At 44.4% G+C, this 26765-nt stretch overlaps 1 protein-coding gene across 4 annotated transcripts in view; it reads left to right on the top strand.

Moving 5' to 3' along the window:
- The window catches only part of LOC147893517 (ARM repeat superfamily protein), a 207170-nt gene that overhangs the window by 89937 nt on the left and 90468 nt on the right, over positions 1-26765 (top strand). For 3 of the 4 annotated variants that reach the window (XR_015542193.1, XR_015542192.1, XM_087385521.1), the window contains exons 18-26: positions 16381-16536; positions 16674-16827; positions 23038-23177; positions 23333-23417; positions 23541-23721; positions 24047-24122; positions 24262-24435; positions 24665-24757; positions 24853-24954. Coding sequence is in view for 1 of the 4 variants with exons in the window: in XM_087385521.1 (XP_087241647.1) it covers positions 16381-16536; positions 16674-16827; positions 23038-23177; positions 23333-23417; positions 23541-23721; positions 24047-24122; positions 24262-24435; positions 24665-24757; positions 24853-24954 (1161 nt within the window). In the remaining 3 variants the exon portion in view is untranslated. The remainder of the gene's footprint in view (positions 1-16380; positions 16537-16673; positions 16828-23037; positions 23178-23332; positions 23418-23540; positions 23722-24046; positions 24123-24261; positions 24436-24664; positions 24758-24852; positions 24955-26765) is intronic. The other variant, XR_015542194.1, reaches the window with a different exon arrangement.

The raw sequence follows: 26765 nt of genomic DNA, 5'->3' as shown, positions 1-26765 counted from the left end.
CTATCTGAAGATAAGCGTGGAAAACTCTCATCTGGGGCAGCTGGAACTAAGACTGGGTCCTCAGCAAAGTCCAAAATCTCTGCCTGTCTGTCTGATGTCCTCGCGTTGAAGTCTCCTAAAAGGATGACCTCTCCGCGGCGTGAGTACTCCAATACATCGGCTGACAAATCCTCAGAAGGTGACTGTCCTGGTCCATCTGAGGCATAACGAGACTGTCTCGGGGGAAAGTAGCATACTGCAATAAACAAGTCTCTCAGGGGGGGTCTTCTGATCCGTACCCAAAGATATCTGGCCCGATGGTCTCTCCTCATGACTGTGAGTATCAATCTGAGATGCTCTCTATAAAGAACTGCCACACCGCCAGATCCTCTGACTCCTCCTGATCGTCTAGTCTGCTGTCTCGAAAGACAGACTCCCAGGCATACCCTGTCACCTGCGGCAAGCCTCTCTCTGGGCTCTCATGGGTCTCTGTAAAGAAGACGATGTCTAGATCAAAAAAGGCCTCTCGTAAGTTGCCAGGCTGAGCTGTGAGGGAACCATTACAGTTCCAAACTGCGAAACTCAAGCTATCTGGTAGGCTACGTGTCCCATAGGCCTCGTATCGTCAACTGTGGGCTCCAGCCGGTCTAGATCGCATAGCTCCTATAAAAAGTCTGCCCTCTCTGATCACGGCCCACTTGCCCTCACGACGGGCAACATCCCTCTGTGCAATGAGACGTCTATGCTCCTCCCACTGAAGAGCTGTAAGGTCCTCATCCATGTGAATCTGTGGATGGTCCCTCAATCTGGATCTCCTTCGTAATACTGCGAGACGGGCCTCAGTATCTCTGAATCTGATGATAAGTGGCTGGTGCCGTGCTGGATCCCGGCCCACTCGATATGCAGCTACTATGCCATGATCCTGAACTCCGAGTGTCCCAGATATGAAATCTGTCGCCTGATCCATGGTTGATCTCGTATCTGATCGCTCAACTCCACGGATGCGGATGTTGAGGGCCTTCTGAGCTCGCCGCTGACTCTCGGCAATAGTCTCAGAGACTGTGGTCTGCTGGGCCTGTGGGGCTCTACGCACAACGTCCACCCACTCTGAGGTCTTCTGTACCTCTGTCTGCAGTGTGGCCAACCTCTCCTCAACTGCTGCACTAGCTGGAGGAGCTACATGCAGCTGCTGGAGGCGATCATCGCATGCCACAACATGCTCCTGAATGCGTGCCTCCAGTTGCACTATGCGCTCAGCGTGTGTCCGTAACTGGATGTCCCGATCAATATCTCTGGTATGAAGCTGGCGAATATGGGAGTCCTGATCAGATCTATGACTCTCAACTGTCGATAGCTGATCAGTCAGTGTGTGTATCTGTGCTGTGAGAGACTGAATCGCAGCGCCCTGAAGTCTGCAAGTCTCCATGCACTGCATAACTAAATCTCTTAAGCACAGATTATCTGCCAGGACTGCTTCCGCTGTGGAGGGTGAAGGGGAGAGGGGGTACAAGGATGAGGGGGTAAGAGGGTAAGAAGGTGAGTAAAGGAGGGGTGCAGAAAATGGAGGTCCTGAAGAGAGAGATCTGGTAGGAGAAAGTAGGGAGTCAGGGACCGAAGAAGAGCCTACACTAGGGGAGGAAGGGGCTGAAAGGGAGGGTCGGTGGGAAGAGGTGGGAAGAAGCTGGGTAGGGACTAGGGGAGGGGAAGAAGAGGAGGGAAGAGGCTGGGTAGGGAATAGGGAAGGGGAGGAAGAGGATGGGTAGGGAGTAGGGGAGGGGAGGAATAAGCAAGCGAAAGGGCTAGGGAGGAATGAACGGGAGCAAGAGGAGGAGGTGAAGCTGAAGGAGGGGGAGGAGGAGGATTGAGTAGAGGAGGTGGGTAGGAAAGGGTTGGGATTGAGGCAAGGGAGGTAACCGGAAGTGATGGGGGAGGGGGAGATGGAAGTAAAGGAGATGGGGTAGGAGCCACAGGAGGATTGAGTAAAGTAGGTGGGTAGGAAAGGGTTGGGGTGGAGGCAAGGGAGGTCGTTGGAGGTGGTGGGGAAGGAGATGTTAAGGGTAAAGAAGAACTTGCCTCTTCCGCTCTTGTACTGCTGCCTATGCTTTTATCTTTCTCTACTTTTGCTTCTTGGAGGGCCATGGTGGAGCTCCTTGTTTGTGGCATCTCCTTACTCCTGCAAGTGCTGAATTCTCTGCTCAAAACTGCCTCTGAGGGCCATGGTGGAGCTGCTGAATTCTCTGCTCAAAACTGCCTCTTTTTGCCCCTTTTTACTGTGTTTTCTGTTTTCTGTTTCCTGCACTTTAAGGACACTTGCTGTAGGGCTATTCACACGGGGAGGGGGGGGGGAGAGGAGTTTAAGACTTTCCTTAAACCCCCTTCCCTTCCAACAGCCAGGATCTCTCTCCTTTCCTCGAGGGAGAGGCTTGCGCAGGGAGGCAGTGGGCTTACGGGGCTGAGCACGAGGGAGAGGCGCAGGGAGGGAGTGGGCTTGCGCTGAGAGGGACTGTTCGGGCGCTGAGAGGGACTGGAGGGACAAGGCTTGCGGGCCGAGAGAGGCTGAGGCGGAGGGGCTGAGCGGGTGAGGGGCGGGCTGAGCGGGTGAGGGAGGGGGAGGCTGAGCGGGTGAGGGAGGGAGAGGCTGAGGCGGGGGGGGGGGGCTGGGCTGAGCGGGTAAGGGGAGGCTGAGCGGGTGAGGTGAGGGGCGGGCTGAGCGGGAGGGGGGGGGGCTGAGCGGGTGAGGGAGGGGGAGGCTGAGCGGGTGAGGTGAGGGGCGGGCTGAGCGGGAGGGGGGGGGCTGAGCGGGTGAGCTGAGGGAGGCTGAGGGAGGAGGAGAAGAAAGGCTGAGAGAGAGAGAGAGAGAGAGAGAGAGAGAGAGAGAGAGAGAGAGAGAGAGAGATCAACGTCTACAAGAGGCCTCGCGGGCCTATGAGACGAGTAGCAAAGTAACAGGAGCGTGTGAGCGTGTCAGGCACTCAGGGCTAGCACTCCTAATACGTGCTCAGGTTCCATATATCCAGGTAACTTGGTGGCACTTTGATGAGAAGTGAGAAGCTCTCGTATCTGTGTCTGTCGAGCTCTCTCGCGACGTGGGGGGGGAGAGAGGGAGAGAGAGAGAGAGAGAGAGAGAGAGAGAGAGGGAGAGGGAGGGAGGGAGGCAGGGAAAGTTTATTAAAGTCTTTGGAAGACTAATGGGTCTATGAGACTGTGAGAATCGTGATACAATTAAACTGTGAGGGTGGAGCTACTATACGACATCCACACCAATGCATAATGCAAAAAACTAGTGCTAAGTACTACATAGCTGTGTCAGAGTGATCGACTACACGTCAATATCATTTTCATGATCATCAGTTCATCCAAGTGGATGAGATGGTGGGAGCATGAAGCCAGCAATAGAATGCGGTCCGTTGCTCACGGGCATTGTCCTGTGTCGTCTCCAGGTTATAGCTATGCGCCTAACAAGGGCTATAGTGACCCATGTTGGTCGAGCACCGTGAATAGAGAGGAGATATCCCCAAGTGTAATCTGTGCGTCAACCCTCTGTCTGAGCTGTCATGTTGTTGGCTGTGGATCTCTATCATGTTGGGGCCTCGTAGTATGGGGGTCCGCATGCTCTAGCTGGAAGAACTTTGTGATCGAGCTCTGAGAAGGGTCTACCAAGGAGGAGGGATGCTCCCGTCTCCGAGACTGAAGTAGACACTCGCGGTGCCTAACTGCCTCATGGATGAAAGCCGCCAAACATCTCTGGTCTGTTGGATGGGAGAGAAACCGAGATAACATCCCAGAATTTTCTCTGATGAGGCAGTAGAAGCGTCCTTGGATCTCATTGTAGATTGGACACCTGAAAATGAAATGCTTCTCCTGTATGTCACATAATGTGCATATGTGCCTCTCCCGGGGTAGACCCTCTGCCTTGCCACTCTCAATGCGAAGTCTATGTGAAGAGACCCGAAACTACCCGATAGAGATCCTTAGTGAGTGGGGTAAGTGGATCTGCGTGTATCGTGGTGGGTAAACCCTCCTCTCTGATATGTAAACAATGATCCTTGTAGAACCTAAGCTTCACTGTGGAAGCTCACTCGGTCCCAACTAGGTCCACAATTAGGTCCGGAATGTGTGTAGCTGTAAGAGGTCCTCGTGGATGATCTGGTTGACCTCGTGTGACAAAAGAGGAGAGAAGGGTGCGTCAATGCTGTACTGAAAGGGAGAGAATCTGTTCATGTGGAGCCCCAATCGCTCAAACCATCTCTCTGTGTGTGCATACAAGCAACTCTGGTCACGTGATGCTGATAGTGCCATAGGAGAGGACAATGCTAGCCATGATAATCTGCTGCCCCCATAAGTGCAATCCCCGTATCCTCTGACCCGGTATAGGTAGGTGATAACCTGAAACATTGCATCTAGCTGTAGTGGGGATGATCCAAACTCAGCCTGAATAATTTGGTGAGGGATGGGCGGCTTACCACGGATCATCCGTGATAGCATGATAACCTATAGCTGCTCCACACGAGCCCACTCTATATCTGATAGATCCAGCCACCAACAAGGGTTGCCGTACATCCCCATTGGACGGACAAGGAGTCAAACAACAATCCCTTGCTTCATGGATCTTGAAAGTGTGGGCGGAAGCACCGCCTCTCTAATCTGGCCAATGAAGCGTATCCTTTGGTCAGGCGGGCTTGCATCGCGGGTCTCATACTGAAGATAGGTCCAGAGAAGATAACTCCAAGGTATGTATATGACGAAACAATCTCAATAGGCGACCCGTCAAACGTGAACTACTCCCGGTGCAAAGATGTATTGAAGATTTTTAAAATAAAGGTAGAGCATCATGGATGTTAGAAGGTTTGGGAATTTGTGCATGAAAGATGAAAAGTCAATGCATGTGCCTCTCCATTAGAATGTAAGACATGTGGACATAAGTTTGTTGGTGGGGCAACTCGTATCAAGCAACACTTCACGAGCTTGGGTACAGATGTGGACACTTGTCCATACCCACCACCTTTAGTTTTGCCATTTTGTGAGTCGTATATAAAAAAGATTAAGATGTCGCAAAGTGCTTGCATGATAAGACCATTTAGGATTCATAATATCAATGAAGTTAATGATGATATAGAAGATAATGTTGCCTTTGGGTCGACACAAATACGTATTGATGCTAGCGGAAGGCATGACCTTGGTTTTACCAACGTTGACCTTCAAATCATGGGACTCACAGAAGGACTGTAGTGCATCAAGGTGTCTCTGGAGGCCCTCTAGTGATGAAGACAAAAGTGCCACGTCATCTGTATATAGCAATATTCGGATCAGCGTGCTAGCAGAGAGCACCTATCCCCCCTAGTGTCTGCATAAGCTCGTCGATGTAGAGGCCAAACAAGGTAGGTGATAAAGGACACCCTTGTTTGGTCCAATAGTGCTCATGATCTCCTCTATCCACCTCGACCCTGCCCTGACTCTGCATGAGACTCTGCCCCTGACTCTGCATGAGACTCTCTCGTAAAGTGTCATGACGGCCCAAATGATCTCCTGTTCATACCCCAGATCCTGTAGGCGTCGGAGGAAGCGGGCTCTCGGAACCGTATCAAAGGCTTTGCAGAAATCCACAAAGCAACAATACACCCTCTGCTTTCGTGTCCTCGCCTCCTTGATGATACACCTGAGTGTGAGAATGTGATCCATGGTCCCATGATCTCGTCGGAATCCAGCGTGTCAGGCTGCTCTAAGTCCTCGGCACTCTGCGAATCGATTGACCTCAGAATCAAGCATTGATGCATAAATCTTGGACATGACATGTCCAATCATAATGGTCCTGTACTTCTTCGGGCTCATGGATCCCCTGCCTTGTGGATGGGTAGATAGTGTTGATAGTCCAGGTGAGTGGAAACCCAAAACAAACAGCTTCATGAAAGAGCTTCGCTAAGCTCGGGGCTAGGAGATTTAATCTCATATGCAATGAATTTAGTGCATAGGCCCTCATGATCTTTCGCTTGGCCATTATGAAGTTTCATCACAGCATCCTTCACACCCCCCCTAGTGAAGAGTGTGCAGCATGTGGGGCGGGGTATGTGTGAGAGATCAAGAGCTAGCTGATTTTGGATATCATAAACTGTGCGTGCATAATTGTGCCAGACTTGAGTGTCAGTGAGTGCTAAAGGGGATTGCCCTTCTAGAAATCTCCGCCAAAAGTCCTTAGAGTTGTTACTAAACAGAATATTCAGTATTTAGCGAACGAAATCCAGCTTCTTCCTACGTACTAATTTACGATACTCACGTAGCATCTCTGGTTCGTTCGGGAGGTAGTTTTTGGTTTTGAATCTAAGTTGACGGTGTAAAGCCTTGCACTCATTATCGTACCAGCTATTACAAGGGACGGTCGTAGGTGGTGGACGAGTGGAGCGAGTAGTGTCAAGGAAAGCGTGAAGGGCAGCCTCGTGTAATGAGCGGGTGACCAGAGCAACACGATCGTCTAATCATGGTATAAAATCAATATATGTGAGAAGTATATAAAGGCGAGCTGAATATATAGGTGAGAGGCTGCGGTCGAAGTGTATGTCATGATAAGTGGGGTGAGTAATCCATGGTGTGGGAGGTACCGTGAGATGGGGTGTAGAGATACTAAAGAAGAGGTATGTGTGATCAGCCCCAGGAGGACATGGTGCGATAGCAAAACCAATGATACGAGAGGTGAAGGCAGGGGATCCCATGATGTAATCAATAACGCTAGAGCCCCCTCCATGTGGGAAGCAGGTAAAACCACCCGAGGAGGGCTATCCATCAAGACCATTATAAACGATAAGATCATGCATCCTACCTAGATCTAGCAGGGCCGTTTGGAAGATGCGATCGGAGCTCGTCTCAGAGATTAACGTCCTCGAGAGGCCTCATGGGCCTATGGGACAAAACACACACGAAAAGTATAAACACCGAACATCAGTTATAGACTGAGAGTCTCTTGGGAATGTGTACCACACTCACAAAGCTATTATGGGTTAAATATGGTCTACTACAAAAGGTAATTAGCTTGCATTACATCGGCTTAAGACTGAGAGTCTTTGGGTTTGGATTTGAAGTCTTTGATAAGTGCTTTTCCGTCTCTATAAACAGCCCATTTTCCTCCCTTGCGGGCTTCCTTCATTTTAGTCAATTCCGTTGCTTTCATCTTGAGCTCCCTTGCGGGCTTCCTTCATTTTAGTCAATTCCGTTGCTTTCATCTTGAGCTGAGTAGGAGTGAGCTCCTCTAAGATCCATTTTTTGTGCCTATTAGCTTGTTGGTTTGTTTGAGAATCTTACTTGCTTTCCTAGCTTTCCTATCATTGAGAACCACCTTGGATTGTGTCCCAAACTTGGAGAGCACCAACTATGTCCTTTGAATGCCATTCGATTCGAGGGGTCAGGTGGTCCTCCAATGTGTAGGCACTAGGTATTACCCTCTCTCCTTTCCTGTTCTTGTACCTGTTCTGCCTTTTTATGTGCGTAAGTGGGAACAAGAAGTATTTGTGCATAGGTGGAATTTAGACTAGAGTAGTGTTCCAGGAACAAGAAGTATTTGTAAAAAATTTCTAGGCTAGAATCTTCCTGAGCTTCTACCTTCTTCATATACTTTGCTTTTGTTGATTTAATTGTCCATTGCTGCTGTGATTTCCCGTTGTATTGACTTGACTTGATTGGTAACCATGTCTTGGACTTTGGTCACCAATTGATTAGGATCTGTGCCAATCCTTCGCTTGTACGGCAGCAATAGAATATGAAGGCTTGTTGTTCGGGGTAGAAGCAAAGAGTTTGGTCTTGGGAAACTCCATCGTGGCCATTGTGGATCTGAATGCCCCTTTGCTGAGTCTAACTCCCCAAGCTGAGCCAAGGGCTCAGCTCACGCCCTTCATATTGGTAAAATTCCAAGCAAATCAATCTTGATACTCATGCAATAGGGCTAGTTTGGCCTGTTCTTGCGTAGGGGTAAGGTCATTGGCTATGTAGAATGGTTTAGGGTCTTCGCCTTCATTTGCGAGATCCACTTCCTTGACCTTAGCCGGGCCATCATACCCATGTTGATTCCCTTGCACTGCCATCCGTTTAGCTTGCTCAAGAAGTATTTTGCGGTCCTGGATTGTGTAAGCTTTGAAGTGCTTGGGGACCTGGCGTAAATCAGCTTCCTCTTCCTCTTCCTCATCGTCAATCAGCTTCCTCTTCCTCGTCGTCCTCCAAAGCTTTTAAGGTAGGTTGCTTCTCCTCAGGAGAAGCCTTGGTGTCTTTGGCTGCTTTCGAGGCCTTGCTTTTCTGTGGTGGTTTAGCTTTCTAGCTTTGGCTAGAGGGGCTTCCTCTACTTTAAGGGATCCTATAGGGGCCTTAATCCTATCCAACCTGGCACCCCTATTAGAGAACTCATAGTGTGCGGTAACGACACCCACATATCTCAACCAGTGAACGACAAAGGTCTTCAAACGGTGCGACGGATATCTATGATAGGAGACGGAGAGAGAGAGAGAGAGAGAGAGAGAGAGAGAGAGAGAGAGAGAGAGAGATAGATTTTATAAGAGTCTTCGAAAGACCGATGGGTCTATGAGACTGAAAGAAAACCTTATACAAATCATAGTAAGGATGGAGCTACTGAAACGAGCATCATCACCCATGCTGAATCCTAAGTCTGATCATACATAATCAAATCAAATACATCTGGATGTAACAATATAAACAAAAGGACTGGAGCGAAGCGGAATCCTCCGTATGTCATGTTGCCCTAGGTGGTGCATAGCCGGTGATGGGACGCTGGTGCCCTTCAAGGGGTGCTGTACGTCTCGGTCTCCTGGACGAGGCTCGATGCAAGACCAGAGCCACCGTGACTCCCGTGGGACGTATCCCGAGAGAAAGAAAGAAAGAAAGAAATTTTATTAAAGGTCCACGGAAGGCCATACATGGCCTATGGGACACAAAATCATCCGAAAGGAAAATACATCATCAACGATGCGCCAACTAGGTGGCCTCATCGTAATACCGCTAAGATGCCAAAAATGGCTACAAAAATCCTAGATACAAAATGAAATGAAATAGAGTACCAAAATTGCCTAGATACAAAATGTAAAATATGAAATATGAGGAACATCGTCTTCCCTAAGGGGTCTGTGATCCAAAGAAATGATGGAAGTCATGGCCATCGACCATGCCTCCTGCCATAAGTGTGAAGATCTGGGCAAGTGTCAAATGGGCTGCTGGCGGTGCCAAGTCTCCATGGAGCAATCTCCTCCGAAAATCTGCCATCATCCTCCGTCGTCTAGAAATAAAGCGACGGGTACGGCCTCTGTGTAAGATCATCCTGCGGTGCTGCCGGATCATGTCATATGTACATCCTCGGGGTGGAACCATCGGTGCTCTCTGGCAAGATGGGCTATCTCTTTGCTCATGGTCCTGCGCCTCGTCCTGCTCCTCATGAATAACCAGGTCTCTGGCAGGGATGCGACGGTGCTCTCTGAGGAATCTCTCTCTATATCTGGTGATCTCCCTGATGAACAACGCTAAGCAATACTGATCCTCATACTCCATAATCCGAGAGAGAGGTCCAAATCTGTGCCCAAATAAACAGTGAAATCTGCCACGGATCTCATAATATAAAGGGCATCTGCAAACAAAGTGCTCCTCAGTCTCCACCTCCCCCATAGTGCAACAAGGGCATATCCTAGTCTCTCGCCTGGGTCTATGTCCGGTAGCTGTACGACGCATCCTGCCGGCCTCAACGTCTAATCTGTGGGAAGATACCCTGAGCTGGCCCAAGGCAATCCTGAGTGAGTGCGACATATGAACGCCGATATATCCTGGGGATATGATGAAGCCATCCTCTGAAATCCTGAGAAAATGGTCACGATATGTGGCCATCTTCGTAGGAAGCTCCGTGGGATGAACCCAAGTGCGAAACGTGTGTAGCTGCAACAAATCTGCCCTGATAACCTGGCTGAGCTCATGTCGAGTGAGAGGGAGGCGAGGGGCATCTATGCTGTATCGAAATGGTGGCAGCCTATCCATATCCAAGCCCAGCGAGGTGAGCCATGTGGAGAGTGTGTGGTACCAACACCAGCGAGGTGAACCTCAATGTGCTTCGTGCGACGATGAAACACAGGATTCTTTGCCACTGCAATAGCACTCTGACTATCAGTGAGAATTGGAGAAGGACCCTCCAATGAAAGATGAAGATCAGCAAATAAACGACGCAGCCAAACACATTCAACTGTCGCTGTGAAAGCTGCCCTGTACTCAGCTTCACATGAAGAGGTAGCCACTGTAGATTGTTTCTTGCTCAACCAAGAAATACAAGCTTTGCCCAAAAAGAAACAATTGCCACTTGTGGACTGCCTAGTGTCATAGTCTCCAGCCCAATCTGAGTCACTGTAGGCATGCATCTGCAAGTCACCCCCCTTGGGAAACATCAAGCCAAAAGTCTTCGTACCTTGCAAATAACGGAAGATGCGTTTTACAGCCTGCCAATGCATAGTCTTTGGGCTGTGCATATATTTGCTCACCTGAGAATGAGGCATCCAACAGCTTGACTGTAGAGTGTGACATCAAATGATTCACCTGCTTCATGCATTGTAAGCTTCAGCCCTGGCTCCATGGGAGTAGCTATGGGCTTACAATCGTGCATGTTGAATCTGTCCAAGAGTTTTTGCACATACTTGGATTGAGACATACCGATGCCACTTTTCTCTTGAGTGAACTGGATCCCCAAATAAAAGTGTAGCAGCCCCAAATCTGACATGTCAAAAGTGGTATGCAATTCAGCTTTAAAATCTGCAATATTAGCTTCATTTGACCCTGTGAGCAGTAAGTCATCTACATAAAGAATGATGACTAAAATATCCCCCCCATCCTTCTTGATGTAGAGGGTGCTTTCAGTTGGACTGTTGTGCAGCCCCTTGCTGGTCAAAAAGGCATGAATTTTCGCATACCATGCACGTGGGGCTTGTTTCAGCCCATACAAAGCTTTATTCAGCTTGCATACCTGAAGTGCATTTCCTGAAATTTCAAAGCCTGGAAGTTGTTTGACATAAACCTCTTCCAACAAGTCTCCATTAAGGAAGGCTGTTTTTATGTCCAACTGATGAACATTCCATTGAAAATTTGCAGCCAGTGCTATAAATGACCGGATGGTTGTCATTCTGGATGTAGGAGCAAAAGTCTCCTCATAGTCTATGCCCTTTTCTGAGCATATCCTTTTGCAACCAGCCTTGCCTTGTACCGATCAATGGTGCCATCTGGCTTTCTTTCAACTTTGAAAACCCACCGTGTACCTATGGCATGTTTACCCGGTGGCAAATCGACAACTTCCCATGTCTGATTTTTTTGAATGGATTGCAACTCATTGTGCATGGCATTCATCCAATGCACATTATCCTGTGCCTCTTCAAATGTCTCAGGTTCCTCCTCATCAAGAAGAGTACCTGCATAAGCTGATTCAACTTAAAGAGCACCTCCCCGATGCCTTACTGCACTCTGAGTTCTGCCAGGTAATGGAGCATCAATTTTACTCTCCCTGAGAGTTTGTAACAGCCAATTTGGGATTGTTTTTGCTGAATGTATATCTGCAATTTCTTGCTGAACAACCTCTTCCACGCCTTGTGGAGGTGGTAAGACATCCTGTGGCTGAATCGGAGCATGTGGAGGTATCTGAAAATTCTGATTTGCATCAGATATATCAGCAGGGGAACCCAAGGCAATGGGTAGTAACCCCTCAAAGACATCATCGGAAGAAGAAGGCAAATCAAATTCAGCTTGAGTGTGAGCTGAATTTTCTGAAAATATAACATCTCTACTGACAATAATCTTGCGTGTGACAGGATTGTAGAGACGGTAGCCTTTGCTCTCTGCACTGTACACAACAAAAATGCATTTGATTGCCTTATCAGACAACTTATGCCGAAACTCAACGGGCACATGAGCATATGCAAGGCATCCAAAGACACGGAAATGATCCACAGAAGGCTTTCTCCCTTGCCAAACTTCATAGAGAGTCTTGGTCTTCAAAGCTTTTGTGGGTGTCCGATTCAAAATATAATTGGCACACATGAGACCTTCAAGCCAAAATTTGTGAGGCAATTTTTTGCTTTTTAGCATACATCTATCCATCTCCATAAGAGTACGATTTTTCCTCTCAGCTATGCCATTTTGCTGAGGAGTTAGCCTCACTTTAAGCTGATGCACAATGCCCTTGTCTTTGAAAAAAGCATCAAAATCTGCAGACAAATACTCCCCTTCTCTATCTGTGCGTACTGTCTGTATCTTGAGTCCGGATTCGTTCTCAACCATGGCTGCAAAGTGTTTGAAAACCATAAACACTTCTGATTTGCGTTTCAGCCCATAAACCCAAGTGTAGTTGGAGTAGTCATCTATAAAAGTGACAAAGTAAAGATGACCACCCAAGGATGGAGTCCTCATGGGACCACATACATCACTATGGATAAGCTGTAATTTTCGAACAGCTTTTACTGATCCATCCTTCTTAAAAGGACCAAGAATGCACCCTTCACAGGCATGTGGAGGAGGTGTTTCAAGAGGAGGCAATGCATCAACCATGGCATGTTTTTGAAGCGTCATCAAGCTGCCAAAATGCATGTGTCCATATGTGGCATGCCATAACTCCGCATTCTGCATAGCAGCAGTAGGAGTGGAAACTGCAAGAGCATGTGCTGGTCTTTTCTCATACATGTCAAGCTGAAAAAGACCACGTAACAAAGTGCCAGACAATCTCAAGGCATAGTCATGCTCTCTGTCATGGACTGCACACTTGTCATCTTCAAAAATGACCTGAAATCCAGCTCTGTTAAGAGTGGACACTGAAAGTAGATTTTTTGTGATACCAGGCACATACAAGACATTAGAAATTTTGAATATTGAGCCATCAATGGCTGTAAGTTCAACTTCTCCTGTACCACAAACTGAATAGGAGGAGTTGTTGGCACATGTGACCTTTTTACCAACGGGTGGTGGGTGCAGAGATGTGAAAAGACACTTCCTGGAAGTGATATGTTTTGAGGCACCGCTGTCAAAATAATGTATTTTGTGTCTCATTGACACTGAAAGCTGATGCATCCTTGGAAGAATCATAACTGCATGTCAGAAAAGCATAAGTGTCATCATTACAAGTGGCTGTACTATCCCGAGCAGCCAACTGAGAGTCTGAAATGCAAGTCAAGAAGGCATAGTCGTGCTCCACAAAGTTGGCTGTAGCTTGCTCATTGTCAGATGCATGAGGAGCTGAATCTGAGACAGCCATACCGGAGCTGTTTTTCTTTTCTTTTGCAAGTCTTTTCTTGCATTCTCTCATGTAGTGACCTGGCTTTTTGCAGTAATGACATATTCCCTTCTTCTTGGGCTTACCTGCATCACCCTTAGCCTTTTGAGAAGGCTGTCCTGAACCACTGGAAGGCTGATTTGCTGTGCCTGTCCCTTTACTTTAGGCTTGAATTTTGAAAGCATGGCATGTTCACCTGCTCATGAAGCCATGTTTTTCCTGATCTGCTCTTCCTGCAGCAGAAGTCCTATCAACTCGTGAAAAGTGAGAGGATTTGCACCCCCCCTCAACGACAAATTCAGCGAGGTATGAAAGCTGAGATAAGACTCAAGAAGAGAATTCAGAGTAGTGGTAATCATCTCTGAATCAGGAATGATCTCATTAATATTCAGCAACTGCTCTCGTAAATCCTGTAGCTTTGTGAGGTGCACTGACATGGAGTCACCCTCCTCCATATGTGTATGAGATAATTCTCTTTTCAAAAAAGACACCCTGGCATCATTCCGAGCTGCATACATGCTCTCCAAAATATCCCATGCTGCCTTTGAGGTCTTACGCGACTGGATATGCGGAATGATGAATCTTTTCACTGAAAGAGAAATACACGACAAAGCTAAAGCATCACGTGAATCCCATCTCTTCTGCTCTGGAGTGGTAGGTATAACTGCACCAATAACTTGTGCTACAGCTGTACCTTGTGCACGACCTCTGCCTCCTCCTTGTTGGGGAGGGGTATCAGGTGCCACATTCGCTGGCCGGAACTCATCCCCATTTACATAGTCCCACAAATTACGAGAAATGAGAATATTGCGTACCATAAAACTCCAGAGGGAGTAGTTGGTACCATCCAGCTTATCCTCTTGTGAGAGACCACTGAAACCGAAATCATTCTGATTTTGCTAGGCCATGTCTGAGAAAGAAAATACAGCAAATGCAAATCTGAATTCCCTTGCTGGGAATGGAGTGCACAAATCCAAAAAAAAAACACAGCCAAACACTGGCAAAAAATGCAAATCAAATCTCTGTAATGTCTCTGTCAGAAATCTGCCAGAGTATCCAATCTCTCCCAAAACCTGCCAAAAGTGCTTCAAAACACTCACAGAAAGGCAATGTGAACTGAAACCTGCAAAATTGCTCTCCCAACACAAAAGCCCCAATTTGTGGCTTGAAATTGTAACCAGAAAGGGGCAAATGGTCTGAAAGCCCCAAATGTTGCACAACTTGCTCTCTGCCTGCAAAAGCCCCAAATTTCACTGCAAAATTGCAGTGTAATTGCAAAAGCCCCAAATGGTGAGGTGAAATTGAGTTGAAATTGCGGCAAATCCACGAAAAGCCCCAAATTTTGCAAAATGCCCAATTCAAGGAATATGCTCAAATTTGCCCAAAAATCTGCTCTGCCAAACAATGGCTCTATGCAAAGAATGCACCTTCAAATGAACCTTGCAAGTAGAACCCTACTCAAGAGACATGCATCAGTCCGTACATTACGGACTGTACGGCTGTACAGACGGCTGACGTGAGCTGTACGACGAAAGTACAATAAACTGTACGGACGGCTGACACAGCTTGTACGAATAGAATGGTGACCTGTACGGACGAACTGCAGGTGTACGGACCTGACAGCTTGTATGAACGACGAGGCGCCACACGTGCAGGTACGCAGGATCTGCAGGTAGTACGACAGTACAGTACGGACTGTTAGCCCGTACGTTGTACAGACGTCGAGGTGTACGGACGGGTGCTGCACCAGAAGCTTGTACGGAACGCATGGCGATGGGACAGTACGGAATGGCAGTGCAGGTACGGACGGGCTGTACGGAATCAGTCCGTACAGATTGTACGGACGACGAGATGTAGTACGAACGATGAGTTGTAGGAGCAGGGAGCTTGCGGGATGGAGTTGGAGGCGAATGTGCAGCAGGAGCAAAAGCAGGAAGAACCCGCTCTGATACCAAATGTGGGAATAGGGAGAGAGCAAAGTGTGAGAGCAAGAGCAGGAGAGAGAGAGAGAGCTGAAAACGATAGTTGCAATTAGATGAGCTTTACAATTGAATAGAGTGATAGGTTTTGTCTAAGTGACAAAACCTTATCCTTCACTAACCGTAGTTAGTGAACTGACTGTGGTTAGGGGGAAAAACCTCTAAGTGAGGGAAAAGTGCCCCTAACCTACTTATTACATTACATTGGTCACTGCTAAATTATAACAATAATTCTAACAATCTCATAATAGACTGGACAGACCATAGAAAATGCTCCTCCGTCTCGATCTCCTCTATCTGGTATAGTGTGCAAGTCCTCTGTTCTCTGGTTATGCCTACATCTCTCCGTGCCTCAATCCGCAGCTAATGTGATGAGACTCGCAACTGACCGATGGTGACTTTCAGTGCATGTGAGACTCTCATGTCCTCGAGATACTGAGGTCTAATGACAAGACCATGCTCGGAGCCCTTAGGAAGTGGTCATGGTATTGGATCTTGGTGGGGAACTCCTCCCCCCCCAAGCCCTAGATGTATGGAGCTGGAAGAGGTCCAACCGTATGATACGGTTGATCTCATCTCTTGGGATCATCTCGGGTGGTGCATCCAGACTGTACCTAAAAGGGGGAGGTCTGTTTATCTGAATGCTGTGGCTACCAAACCACACGGATATCCGTGCATACCATGCCGTATCAACACCGCTCTTTGCTAGTCCCTGGAGGACTCTAATGCTAGCCCCGGTAATCACCGTTGGGGTAAGGCCCAAACTTTGTGGAGGAATGTCACTGTCTGAAAGATGGCATCAACCTGGAGAGGTGTCATGACGAACTCTGCATGTATAATTTGGTGGGGGACTAAGGGTTTACTCCGAATCATCCTGGATCCCATAGTCACCTGTAGCCCAATATGTTGAGAGAGAGAGAGAGAGAGAGAGAGAGAGAGAGAGAGAGAGAGAGAGAGAGAGATTTTCCAATATGTTGATGTTCTGTATGGTGCCTGATGCATTTGCTGTTATTGCCTTAGATGGTGTTATTATTTAGACAAATTGGATCTTTTTGGTTTTTGGAAATGGTAGGGAGTTAAGGATGTTGAGCGTTCCAGTTATTTATGCTGGCTTATAATATGCAGTGGTTTCTGCATTCCATGCTGCAGATAAGCCAAACTGAATTATCTAGAGAAGGCTTCTTTCATCTGGATTTTTACAAGGTGCTCCAGGCAGATCCAAGGGTTGCTTATTCACAGTTGTTACAATTCTGCTTGTATAGGGTACTGTTGTGCGTACCTGCTCTTGACAGGGATGATAGGCAGGTAATATTTAGGTATTGCATTCAACAGAATTGTTATTCCTATTGGAAATATTTGAATTGGAATGACTGTTGGATGTAATTTCATTTTAAGATATGCTTACGTTGTGTGTGTTGCTCTGTGCCCCACATTCTTATCAGGAAGAAGCAGTCTCAACTATACTGGAGGAGCTTTTTGTGGTTGTTTCGTTGGCATCTCATTCAAAATCAGTTCTAAAGGAACACTTGAGGCTTCTCTTGAGAAATATCTCAACTTCCACTGTGGATTTTCTATCTAGATTTTTTAATGCACAAGGTTTTGACTCTCTTTCCAGCATGCCTTTCTGATAATATTTTACAAACACAGTTCTGCACATGTTCACATGCATGTTGACTCACACATGGTTACATGTTAAGCTCCATTGCTCATGCAGATAGACATGCATGTGTTGCAGTTTGCTTGCCTCTCTAAAGTGCTTACTTAGGGGCTTGCTGGAGTTATAGGTCTACTTTTGTGTTTAGTACTTTTTTTGTCAGGGATTTGCATGTTAGTAAAGCGACAGTACATACGATCTTAAAGGATAGTAAATGGGTTCAACGGGATCTTCTTTGGAAAAGTCTTCAAGCCTGCTTCCAATTTGGTAAAGATTAGGCCCAGTTGGTTGTTAAAAATCGTGGATAAAGCTACCTAAATTTATGGCGCTCCCATGTCTTTAATTCAAGAAAGTTCTTTGCTTAAGATCATAGGTGTTTGGGCGGGCCAACTTCAAAGAAGGCAAGGACCAAGCTGATGTCAAAAATGTGCAAAATTATCAAGGGAAACTGGCTTGGTGAAGATATCTGCGACTTGTTCTTGTGTCGTACAATGTATCAAGTCGATTTCTTCACTAAGAACTTTGGTTCCTAGAAAATATACATATTTGCAGCATTTCTCATGGTTGTTGCTAAAGATTATTGGCAACAGCCATGGGATTTTTGGCAAGGGATTCGTCGCCACTTTGTTATACTGAGGCCATTTCGCTGTGTTGTGGGTGTTGCTGCACCGCGGACATCTGATAGTTCCTTCACGCTTCTGCCGCCTTGCTGCTTCTATTGGTTCCGAAAAGGGGCATGGCTTTGGTCCACTTACACGGTTGATCCATTTTCATGATCAGGTTTGTGTTGGGCTCCACCTGATTGAGATGCGTCGATGGAGAGACACATTGATGCGACAGATCAGAAAGCAGCAGAGACTGATTCTATCTCAGCCCTTCTTAGAGGCGACTGCCAAAGGCGAGGCATCACCTTTGATGTAGCCCAAACAGGTTATTCTATTGGTTGCTGTTGATGGTCAGATGGTTTCAGAAGAAGCTTCATCTGCTGTTATTTGCTTGTTCCCATCAAAATATTGAAGCATTCTCCTCCTGAAACATGGTTCTTGATGGTCTGATGTGGTGAGCATGGAGTTTTGAAGGAGCTTCTTCTTCTCGACATTTTCCTTCGCGACGTTGATGACAACGCTGGTTCACAGAAATCGTTTTTGCTGAGGCTTCTTTCTAAAGTTATAGATGATTGACACTGGCTGATTCAATACTTGGCCCTTATCTTCTTGTGCATGGTTCATTATGCTAGTCAACCTTTAGGTTGACTGGCCTACCTGAGCAAATTTTGTATTTTGATTTGTAACAACAAGAGGACTGGTTTTTAGCATCATTTTAGGCCTTTGTATTCCCTTCACAAAGGATATTCTCGAAGGGTAAATTTTTTCCCCTTGGCTCAAAGCTAAGCATTTTAAAAAGGGGGCGTTATTTTTCATCCTTTGGGTCTCTATGGCTGAAGATATTTTGTTTAGCAAACGGGTTATTTCACATATGGCAAACCATAATTCATCTCTTGATAATCCAAAGCCGTTTTTCGTTTGTGGGATTCTTTGGAGAGGTCACTTTCATAAGTGACGTATTATTACGACTCTTTCTATGCCTTTACCTTCATTTTTATGGCATTTGCAACATATCCCTTTTATTTCTCCACATTTTGTGAAAGAAGTGGACACTTCCCTTAACCTTCATGAAGGCAAGTGGTAAGACCCTCATTTCTTCTTTTCCACGGTCATTCGAGAGGAATGCCCTCATTGCCATTTGGAGGAGGTGTTGCTATCCTCTTGATTGGTGGAGGCTCTATATGTGGAGAATCTTTTACATGTTCGCAGTACCCGTTTATATTAATGTGCATATCACTTAAGCAAGGGTGGCAGACCCGTGTTGGTCATTGTGTGAGAATGACCAAGGTGTAATGTATCTAGATGTACTAATCTTAACACTCCCCCTCAATACAAAGGTAGAGTATTGGACTCACATTAGGTGACAAAAGATGGGAAAAGCCTTTATCAGTAACATGCTTTATTACAAGGTTTTGGATTACTACAGAGACATGGTATTGATTCACACTACATAATGAAGGTAGTGTATTGATTACGATGACTCTATAAAGTTTCTTAACCTTCTTGAAATCACTATGCATTACACCATTCCAGTCACCTAGATGTACTAATATCAAGAGACAGTGCGGTCTGGACATTGTCCTCTTTTGAGGGTCTGCAAGCCCACTTAAATGTGTTGCAATCCTTTTTGCTTGATGAATCATGTTGGCTATAATGGATGCATGCTCATGTACGAGCTCTTATCCTATAGCTGAGGGCAGCGGTAAATCCCCTCATCTATAATGGAAATGAATCTTAGCTAGAGTCATTAGAGTACATTTCACTACGTCTGATCGATTATTTTATGGAACCATCATCCTTGGTTTCTGCTACTACATATTTTTGCATCCAAACCTTGCCTCTAATTGATTTTGAAGCCACAACGAAAACATGCAAGCACAGTTCCTTAGACACGGTTGTGGTGTGCTTGGTTCTGTGATTGCCAATGTTTTCACAAAGAAGTATATTTCCATCAGCTTTGTAGATGTTAACATTTAACCTATAAACAAGCAAAGCTAATGTGTTGAGGCCGTCATGGAGATCTTTGTGAAAAGATATATGTACCCCTACTTTGTAGAATCGAGGAAACACTTGATTTTGTGCATTGCACAATGCTTACACAGATACTTGAAGACCTTGCCATCCCAGAGGTTTACGTTTTTGGCCTGCCCCTGGGCTAGGCCTTAAGCGATGGTGATTTCTGTAAGAAGCGAATCCCATTATAGTAATTTTGAAAATTTGGCCATCATTTTCTCCCCCTTTCTCTCTTTCTCCCCCCATTTTGCACCCAGGGGCGGTTTCCTTGCATCTAGCTTACTTTGTATTTAGGCTCGGATTTGACATTATGTACTTTCACTTGCATTGTATTGCGTAGCACTTAGATGATATTCGACGATGCCTCTTCTTTGTGGCACGTTGATTTTGTGCTATCTTGTACGCAGAGTTCTTGATGTCCCATGGGCCCATTTTGGCCTTTAGTGGACAATAATACACTTTCTTTCTTTCTTTCTTTCTTTCTCTCTCTCTCTTATTCTTCTTTCTTCTTCTTCTTCTCTCTCTAAGCTTCTTCTTCTTCTGTCTCTCTCTCTCTCTCTCTCTCTCTCTCTCTCTCTGCTTTCAGTTTGCCAGGGCAGGCCTCTTGAATGTATTCACTTGTTCTGGTTACTGCCATCTATGAAAAAGTGAGGTGCAGTTACCAACTTGGGTGTTCAGACCCAATTCAAGCAACATTGGCATGATAGAGCTCCCCCATAGCCTTTGGCTTGGATGGACTTTGGCTGATTGCACCTTCGATCATAAACCAACATGAAGGTGTGGGTCGACACTTTGGGGGCTGTTGTGTTAATGTTGCTTTATACCAGTTATGTCTTGGTTTTATCCACTCCAGAAGGGTTAGACACTCACATAATGCAATCCAATCATTGCTTGGGTATATCAAAGTTTACTCTATCTAGGATAAAGATTATGATGTTCAACGCCTCATATGTTAGCATAAAGAGTTTCTTCTTCTTTACGAGGGGAAACTAGTGGAAATCAACCCATCGTCATTATGCTTGACATACGAACATGAATCACGATAGTAAGATTAGAAGCATCATGCAAACATGATCGCAGTGGAAGAAGCAATTTAGCAAGAGGGTAATTCAGGTATTAAATGACACTGGAGGTGAAGTTAAGTATGATTCTCATCCAGTTTGAGAAGATGTTGATGTGTAATTTTCTTCTACCCTTTTTGGGTTACAGTCCAGCATAAATAGCCACCATCCACTAAATGGTTACCATGCGCAATTGATTTTATCATTTTTTGAGGAAATTTCGGTCAAGAAATGATGATGAATTGTTTTGTTCAAACACTAATTTGGCCCACAGCCATAAGTATTTTACCTGACACCTCAATCGGTATCCTCTCCTATCCTTTTTGGTTACATTCCAGCATAATACAACATCATCCATAGCAGCACACCTTGTTGATGTATGTAATTTTCTTCTACCCTTTTTGGTTACATTTCAGCATAATACAGCACTATCCACCAAATGGTTGGCTGCGCTAACCATTTTTTTGAGAATTTATGGTCAAGAAATGATCAGTGAGATGAGTAAATCTTATTGTTCAAATAACAATTCGGCCCACGGCCATAAATATTCCATGCGACACTGTCACACCTCAATCAGTGTTCTCATTTCAATCAAAATCCTCTACGCCATGTGTGTTCCACGGATTATGTTGTCATAGTCTCTCATTTATGGGTCTCAGACGAGTAAGACTTAAATATCCTAAAACTAGAAAATATCATGGGAGGTAGTTTCCATAGCAACAAGTATCTGGTTGAGGCCCTCGTCTATGGCTAATGAAATCAAAATTTTTCTTAGCTTGGATCATAGCAATGTGAACTACTTTAAATCTTTGATGTATGGGCCCATTTGATGAGTGCATATGGTAAGGCTTGTTGCTTTCTTAGAAGTTACACGGAGGTGGACAATAATAGATAGTGTTTCTGAGTTTGTTGAGTGTGATTGTTGTCTGGAGTAAAGTTGTTAAACAAACCTTTTTACTGGCTATGATGTAATATCATCGTGTGGACTGGCTCATCTTTCAGATGGACACCACACTCTTATTCCAAGGAAGCATTTGAATATGATACTTTTGAAAAGCAGGCGATTCTTGTGAATTGATTTATGTTGTGGTTGTCTCTGGGTGAGGAGTATAACTATAAGAGCTTGCAGAACATTTGCCAAAAATATATTCTATTCTTTTGACACAAGGAGACTAAGAGTAATTTTGGAGAAGAAACTGCAATTAGCCTCTTTTGAGAGGAGAAAGAAAGAAAGAAAGAAAGAAAGAAAGATATATTAATGTCCATGGGAGGCCTCGCGGGCCTATGGAACAAAGCACGGAATCAAGTAACTCATACAGACCACTGTGGGCTGGGGCAAAGGGCTCACTAAGGCCCTTGCTGAGTACTAAAATGCTATACCAGTACAAAATAGCAAAGTAGCAAAATAGCAAAATGCAAAATGAGAGAGAGAGAGAGAGAGAGAGAGAGAGAGAGAGAGAGAGAGAGGCGTATTAACGTCTTTAGGAGACCTCTTACTGAGTGCTGAGAGAGAGATTTTATTCCTATTTTTTGGAAGATTTTGTTTCTTGACTTGCTTGTTTATTTTTGCTTAGTCACCTTCTTCGTTTCTTCTTTATTTCTTGTTTTCTTTCTCTTTTGTTTATTTGACGTATCTTAGTAAGCATTGGGTTCGCCCAAGAGATTCCGTGGGTCTTTAGAAACCCAGTATAGCTACTTATGCTTGGGCACTGATGACGGCATAAGTGTTGCTTTGCTTGCTAAGTATGTCTTCCTTTTGTTTTTCAAAGAAGTTTTTGTTACCTCTTTTTTCTTCTCTTTTGTTTTCTCTTTTATTTTCTATGTAGATTTTTGGACTTTAGAACATCATTCTAAATTTGTATGTTACAAAGGTATATCTTTTTTATACATCCCTGAGTATTTTACCTTTTGCCACATTACATACTTCAAATGACCTTTAGTTAACCCATAACCGATTGTAGTGGTTTCACTTGATGCTAATACATAATTTTATGGTCATAGATGATAGGACATTGATGTTCAATTGTATTTAGGTGAATTTTTAGGTGGTTTTAGATGCAGTTTGTGGGCGCTATGGTGTTGCTCATGACTAGGCCTCTTCAGGTGGTCCGTTTTCCCATTCCTCTGTTGTGCTTGAGTATTAAACTAATCATTAGTGGCCTACTTTCTGTTGTGCATGACTAAGTCTTTCTTCATTTGGTTCATTTTTTTAAATTCAGGTGTTTTTCTTTTAGAATTGATTTAATCTTAGGTGGGCTACTTCCTGTTTCTTACAATTTCAACGTTAGGATGTGTAATGTGCCTTGGTGTAATCTGATTCATTAAAACCATTGTCTGCGGCATCGGATAACCCTTTTTGTGACGCTGCATCGTGCGCTTTCATGTTAAAAAGTTGCAATTGCAGTTACGGCTGCAGGGGAAGTTGTGTTGCTCCTTAATGCTTTTAAAATCATTTTGTGGTTTCTTTCATTAGGTGGCACTGTTCCGGTTACTGTACAGCTCCACAGTCTGAATGTCTTGTTTAGTGAGTGTCATGATAGAGAATCTTATGATAAAGCAGAGATGCAGCTTTCTGTTCCCCAGTTGCTCGTGGCACTGGCCAATCCTGTGAAGGTAATCTTACGCGGAATGCTTGTTTTGTTTTGTTTTTTTTTTAAATTTTGGATAACTATATTTGGAGATGCTGATCTTTTACACCTTGTACCCTAACCTGTTTCTAAAGAAATTGAGAATTCGCCAAATAATTCATTTTTATTTTTGTGAAGCAGGCAATAAGGAAAAGTGCCTGTGAATGTATTAGGAGAGTTCATGATCTTTGGAGGGACAGTGTCGGTCGACGGGTTGTACAAAATGGTATTTTTATAAAGGATGAAGTCTATGCTTGTATCCACTATTTCGATCGTGTTTCTTATGGAATTTAGTTAGCCTTTCTCAGTCTCAAGCTTGGGCAGGTTTACTGACCCTATTTCCATGCAGGTTCGAAACATCAACCGACATTGTTGGATTCTGAGGCTTTTGTGGGATTTTTGGAGCTTTTATTGGAATTCCAAAGTTCATTTGTGTCCAATGGAGACTTTTTTTCCATCTTCTTGGCATCCTCATTATGTACCTTCAATGGGGACAGAAAAAGAGATGCTGAAGAAGCTATGTTGAGCAGGTTAAGGTTTTCTTTCTTTTAGATAGATTTATTTCATATTTTTCACATCTAGGCCAAGTGGAAGTTTCACTTGGCAATACAAAGGCCAGGGTAATAAGTGTTGCACATGCCTATCTGCCAGTTTGAAAATGCCATGATTGTTTTCCCTTTCAGAGCTGTAAGATGTGCTGATGATGTTGTGCAATTACGTTAATGTCTCTTTCTCACTCTATTCTTATTGTGCATACACAATGTTTTTTGTGTTCATATGCCTTGGTGTTATATTTGCTTTGAGTGACAGAAATTTTGGTATCAATTTTCACCAGAAGCCTGTTTTTTTAATCAGGTTGGAAGGTTCTGCTCGAGCCTGCATTTTTTTATTTATTTTGCAGAATGCTCTCAAGCTCCCAGCACGTGCACAGGTGTGTCATGTTTCATGCCTTTTGTGTTTTATGAATGCGGTTTTGTGTTTGGATTTGCCAGCAAAATGTGTCAGGAGGGATCGGAATCCTGTGAACATTAAGCTTGATCTTTATGGCATGGTGTTGGGGTGCACTGCAGTATACTCTACTTGTTGGTTTGGAAGGAGCAGGCCATGTGTTAAAACAAGCTTTAGAGACAAAAGGGATTCTGGAAACCTTACTCTGTAGGTGGAGAGAGCAGAAGCTAAGCGAGGCCATCGATCATGAGACATTTTCACAACTTGAACTTCAACTATTTAAGCATCTCTTAAAGGTGGGTGAACATTTTCTGCTTTGCGTTTATATTAAGAGTAATTTGCGTTCCTGCTTGGCACTGTGTATTTTTTAATTCTTTTCTTAAGTATTTCTCTATTATAGGTTGATATTGATATACGTGGGGTGGGATTTGAATTTGTTTTAATGTGGAAGATCATCGTAATCTGATTGCGGTTGTTCCTTGAGCTTGCATATTTTTATAATAACATGGTTGTGTTTTGCAACAGATTCACTTGCATCATGAGGGTATATTCTCATTAGTAGATGGGGATTTTAATGGCAGGAGTGTTTGGTTCCAAACATTCATGGAAATCATCAGTGTAATTGCCTAATCTTTGTAAATTCAGTGTATGGGAAGGCATGAATTAAGGTATCATGGGGGCAGTCTAATGTTGTATTTTGTCATGGCTGTCAGATTGATAAAGGGCAGTTTGAGACTGGAGCTAATGAGCCTTGTTGTGTAGCTTTGGCTTCCTTGGAGGCAAGAGTGTTTGACAAACTCGATGAAAAGTCACAGGTATGAAAAAGTTTCTTCATTTCAAAGTAATGCTGTTCGTCCCCTGTCACCAAATGAGAACCTAAGGATGTTGAGTTGGTGCAATTTATAATCCATGTGTTTATGTCAGCCCTGTCCTCTTGCCAAGAAAAACTAAGGTGTTTGTTAGTTAGACATTCAAAACATGGTTCACAGGAAATGATATTTAGGTCCATTATTGCTTCTCAATTTCAGTTCTCCAATTACCGATGCCTGATGAAACTTATGGCTGTCCAAAGAGGGGATTATGGAATAGAGTAAAACTGATATAGGAAGAAAGCAAAGATACAGTAAAAGAATTAGTAAAATTGACAGAATCCCAAGATCCTCGTTGCAGTCTATATAATATTCTGACATGAACTACAACCATATGAATAAAGATGTTGACATTCATCAATTTCGCATCCAGCCTGGCTTTCTTTACTCCCTCGCATCGAGAAGATGCATCAAAAGAGGGGAATATTGTGAGAATTTAGATTGAAACAAGCAATTTTGTATGGATGAGCAGTTAAAAATATTTATATGATACAGGTTGGGAGGCGGTACGCTTCCTTCCCTAAAGAGTTATAACCCGAGGGCACAATGGCACATCCGTTGGCAAACAATCGAATGAGTTAGTGTTGGCTGGTCGTAGGGTTGTACCATTTGCGATGCTTTTGAATTCACTCGGTACATGATAGAAAGATGGTAGCTTCGCGGGCTCATCGTATATCTGGATGTTTGGACTCTCTCGTGTAGTGATCTCAAACACACCTGTTTCGTAAGGATGATTCATATCTGTCATATTGTACAGACTTGGATGTCATATACCCATCACATTTATTGCTTAAGCGTGACATGCATAAGAGCTGCTTTTTTCATTGTATGATGGGAAGTATGCTAACGAGCGTGCAACAACTTGAATTAGTGATTCGATTTTTTAAGCATGCGACAATAAATTGTCTCTAATGATGGCTGAGTGTTGGCGGACATGCAGAGAGCATACTGGCTATTGTCTCTCATTAGGCACATGTTGTGCTCCTTGAAACATCAAGAAGCAAGCCACTAGTTGAGTCTAGGAAGTCATGACAACTATGTAATAGGTAGTATTGGCTTTGAACATAAAGGAGCCAAGAGGTTCAATGTGATGGCCAAGAGTAAATAGCTTTGGCTGATAATAGTGTAACCAAAAAACACATCTCGAGTAGGCGAAACACTTAGAAACGTTTCTAGACGAAATGGTTCGCCGAAATGGCCGAAACGCTAGTGCATTGGTCGAAATACCCTAGTACAGGTTGTCACCTATGTTTTGACTCTTTTGAGAGTGCTCAATGTGTATATGTGTCTTTGAGAGCTCTTTTCAAAGAGAGAGAGAATTTGAAGATACTTATTTATGTTTTATATATAATTTATACAAAATACATTTTTAAAACCCGTTTCTAGACGAAACGCCTGGCAAAATCTAGAAACGTAAACATGTTTCTAGAAACGTTTTGTGTGACACTGGCTGAAAACCTGGCTGTCACATGATGGACAAATTGAGCTTCTCTTTTATGCAACAGAGAGAACTAGGCCTACATACTCACAAAGGCATTACCATTGGAGCAGTCCTCCAAATGTAGTGAGGCAATGGACCTACATAACAGTTTGGTGCTAAGTAGGGATTTAAGGGATAAGCATACACAATACTAATGCATATAGAGGGGCCTATCACATTCTCCTTTGTAGTGGTTGACAATTGAGTATTGTTTAATATTTAACGAAGTCGTTTGTGTAGACCTAATCGCTGTTTTTTGATACACACACACTTTTTT

Source organism: Dipteris shenzhenensis, chromosome 15, assembly GCF_047967505.1.
Source record: "Dipteris shenzhenensis isolate YYH24624 ecotype China chromosome 15, Dip_SZ_1.0, whole genome shotgun sequence".
NCBI classification, from domain to species: Eukaryota; Viridiplantae; Streptophyta; class Polypodiopsida; order Gleicheniales; family Dipteridaceae; genus Dipteris; species Dipteris shenzhenensis.
The sequence above is the reverse complement of the archived record's forward strand: the minus strand, read 5'-3'. Positions and strand labels throughout refer to the sequence as shown.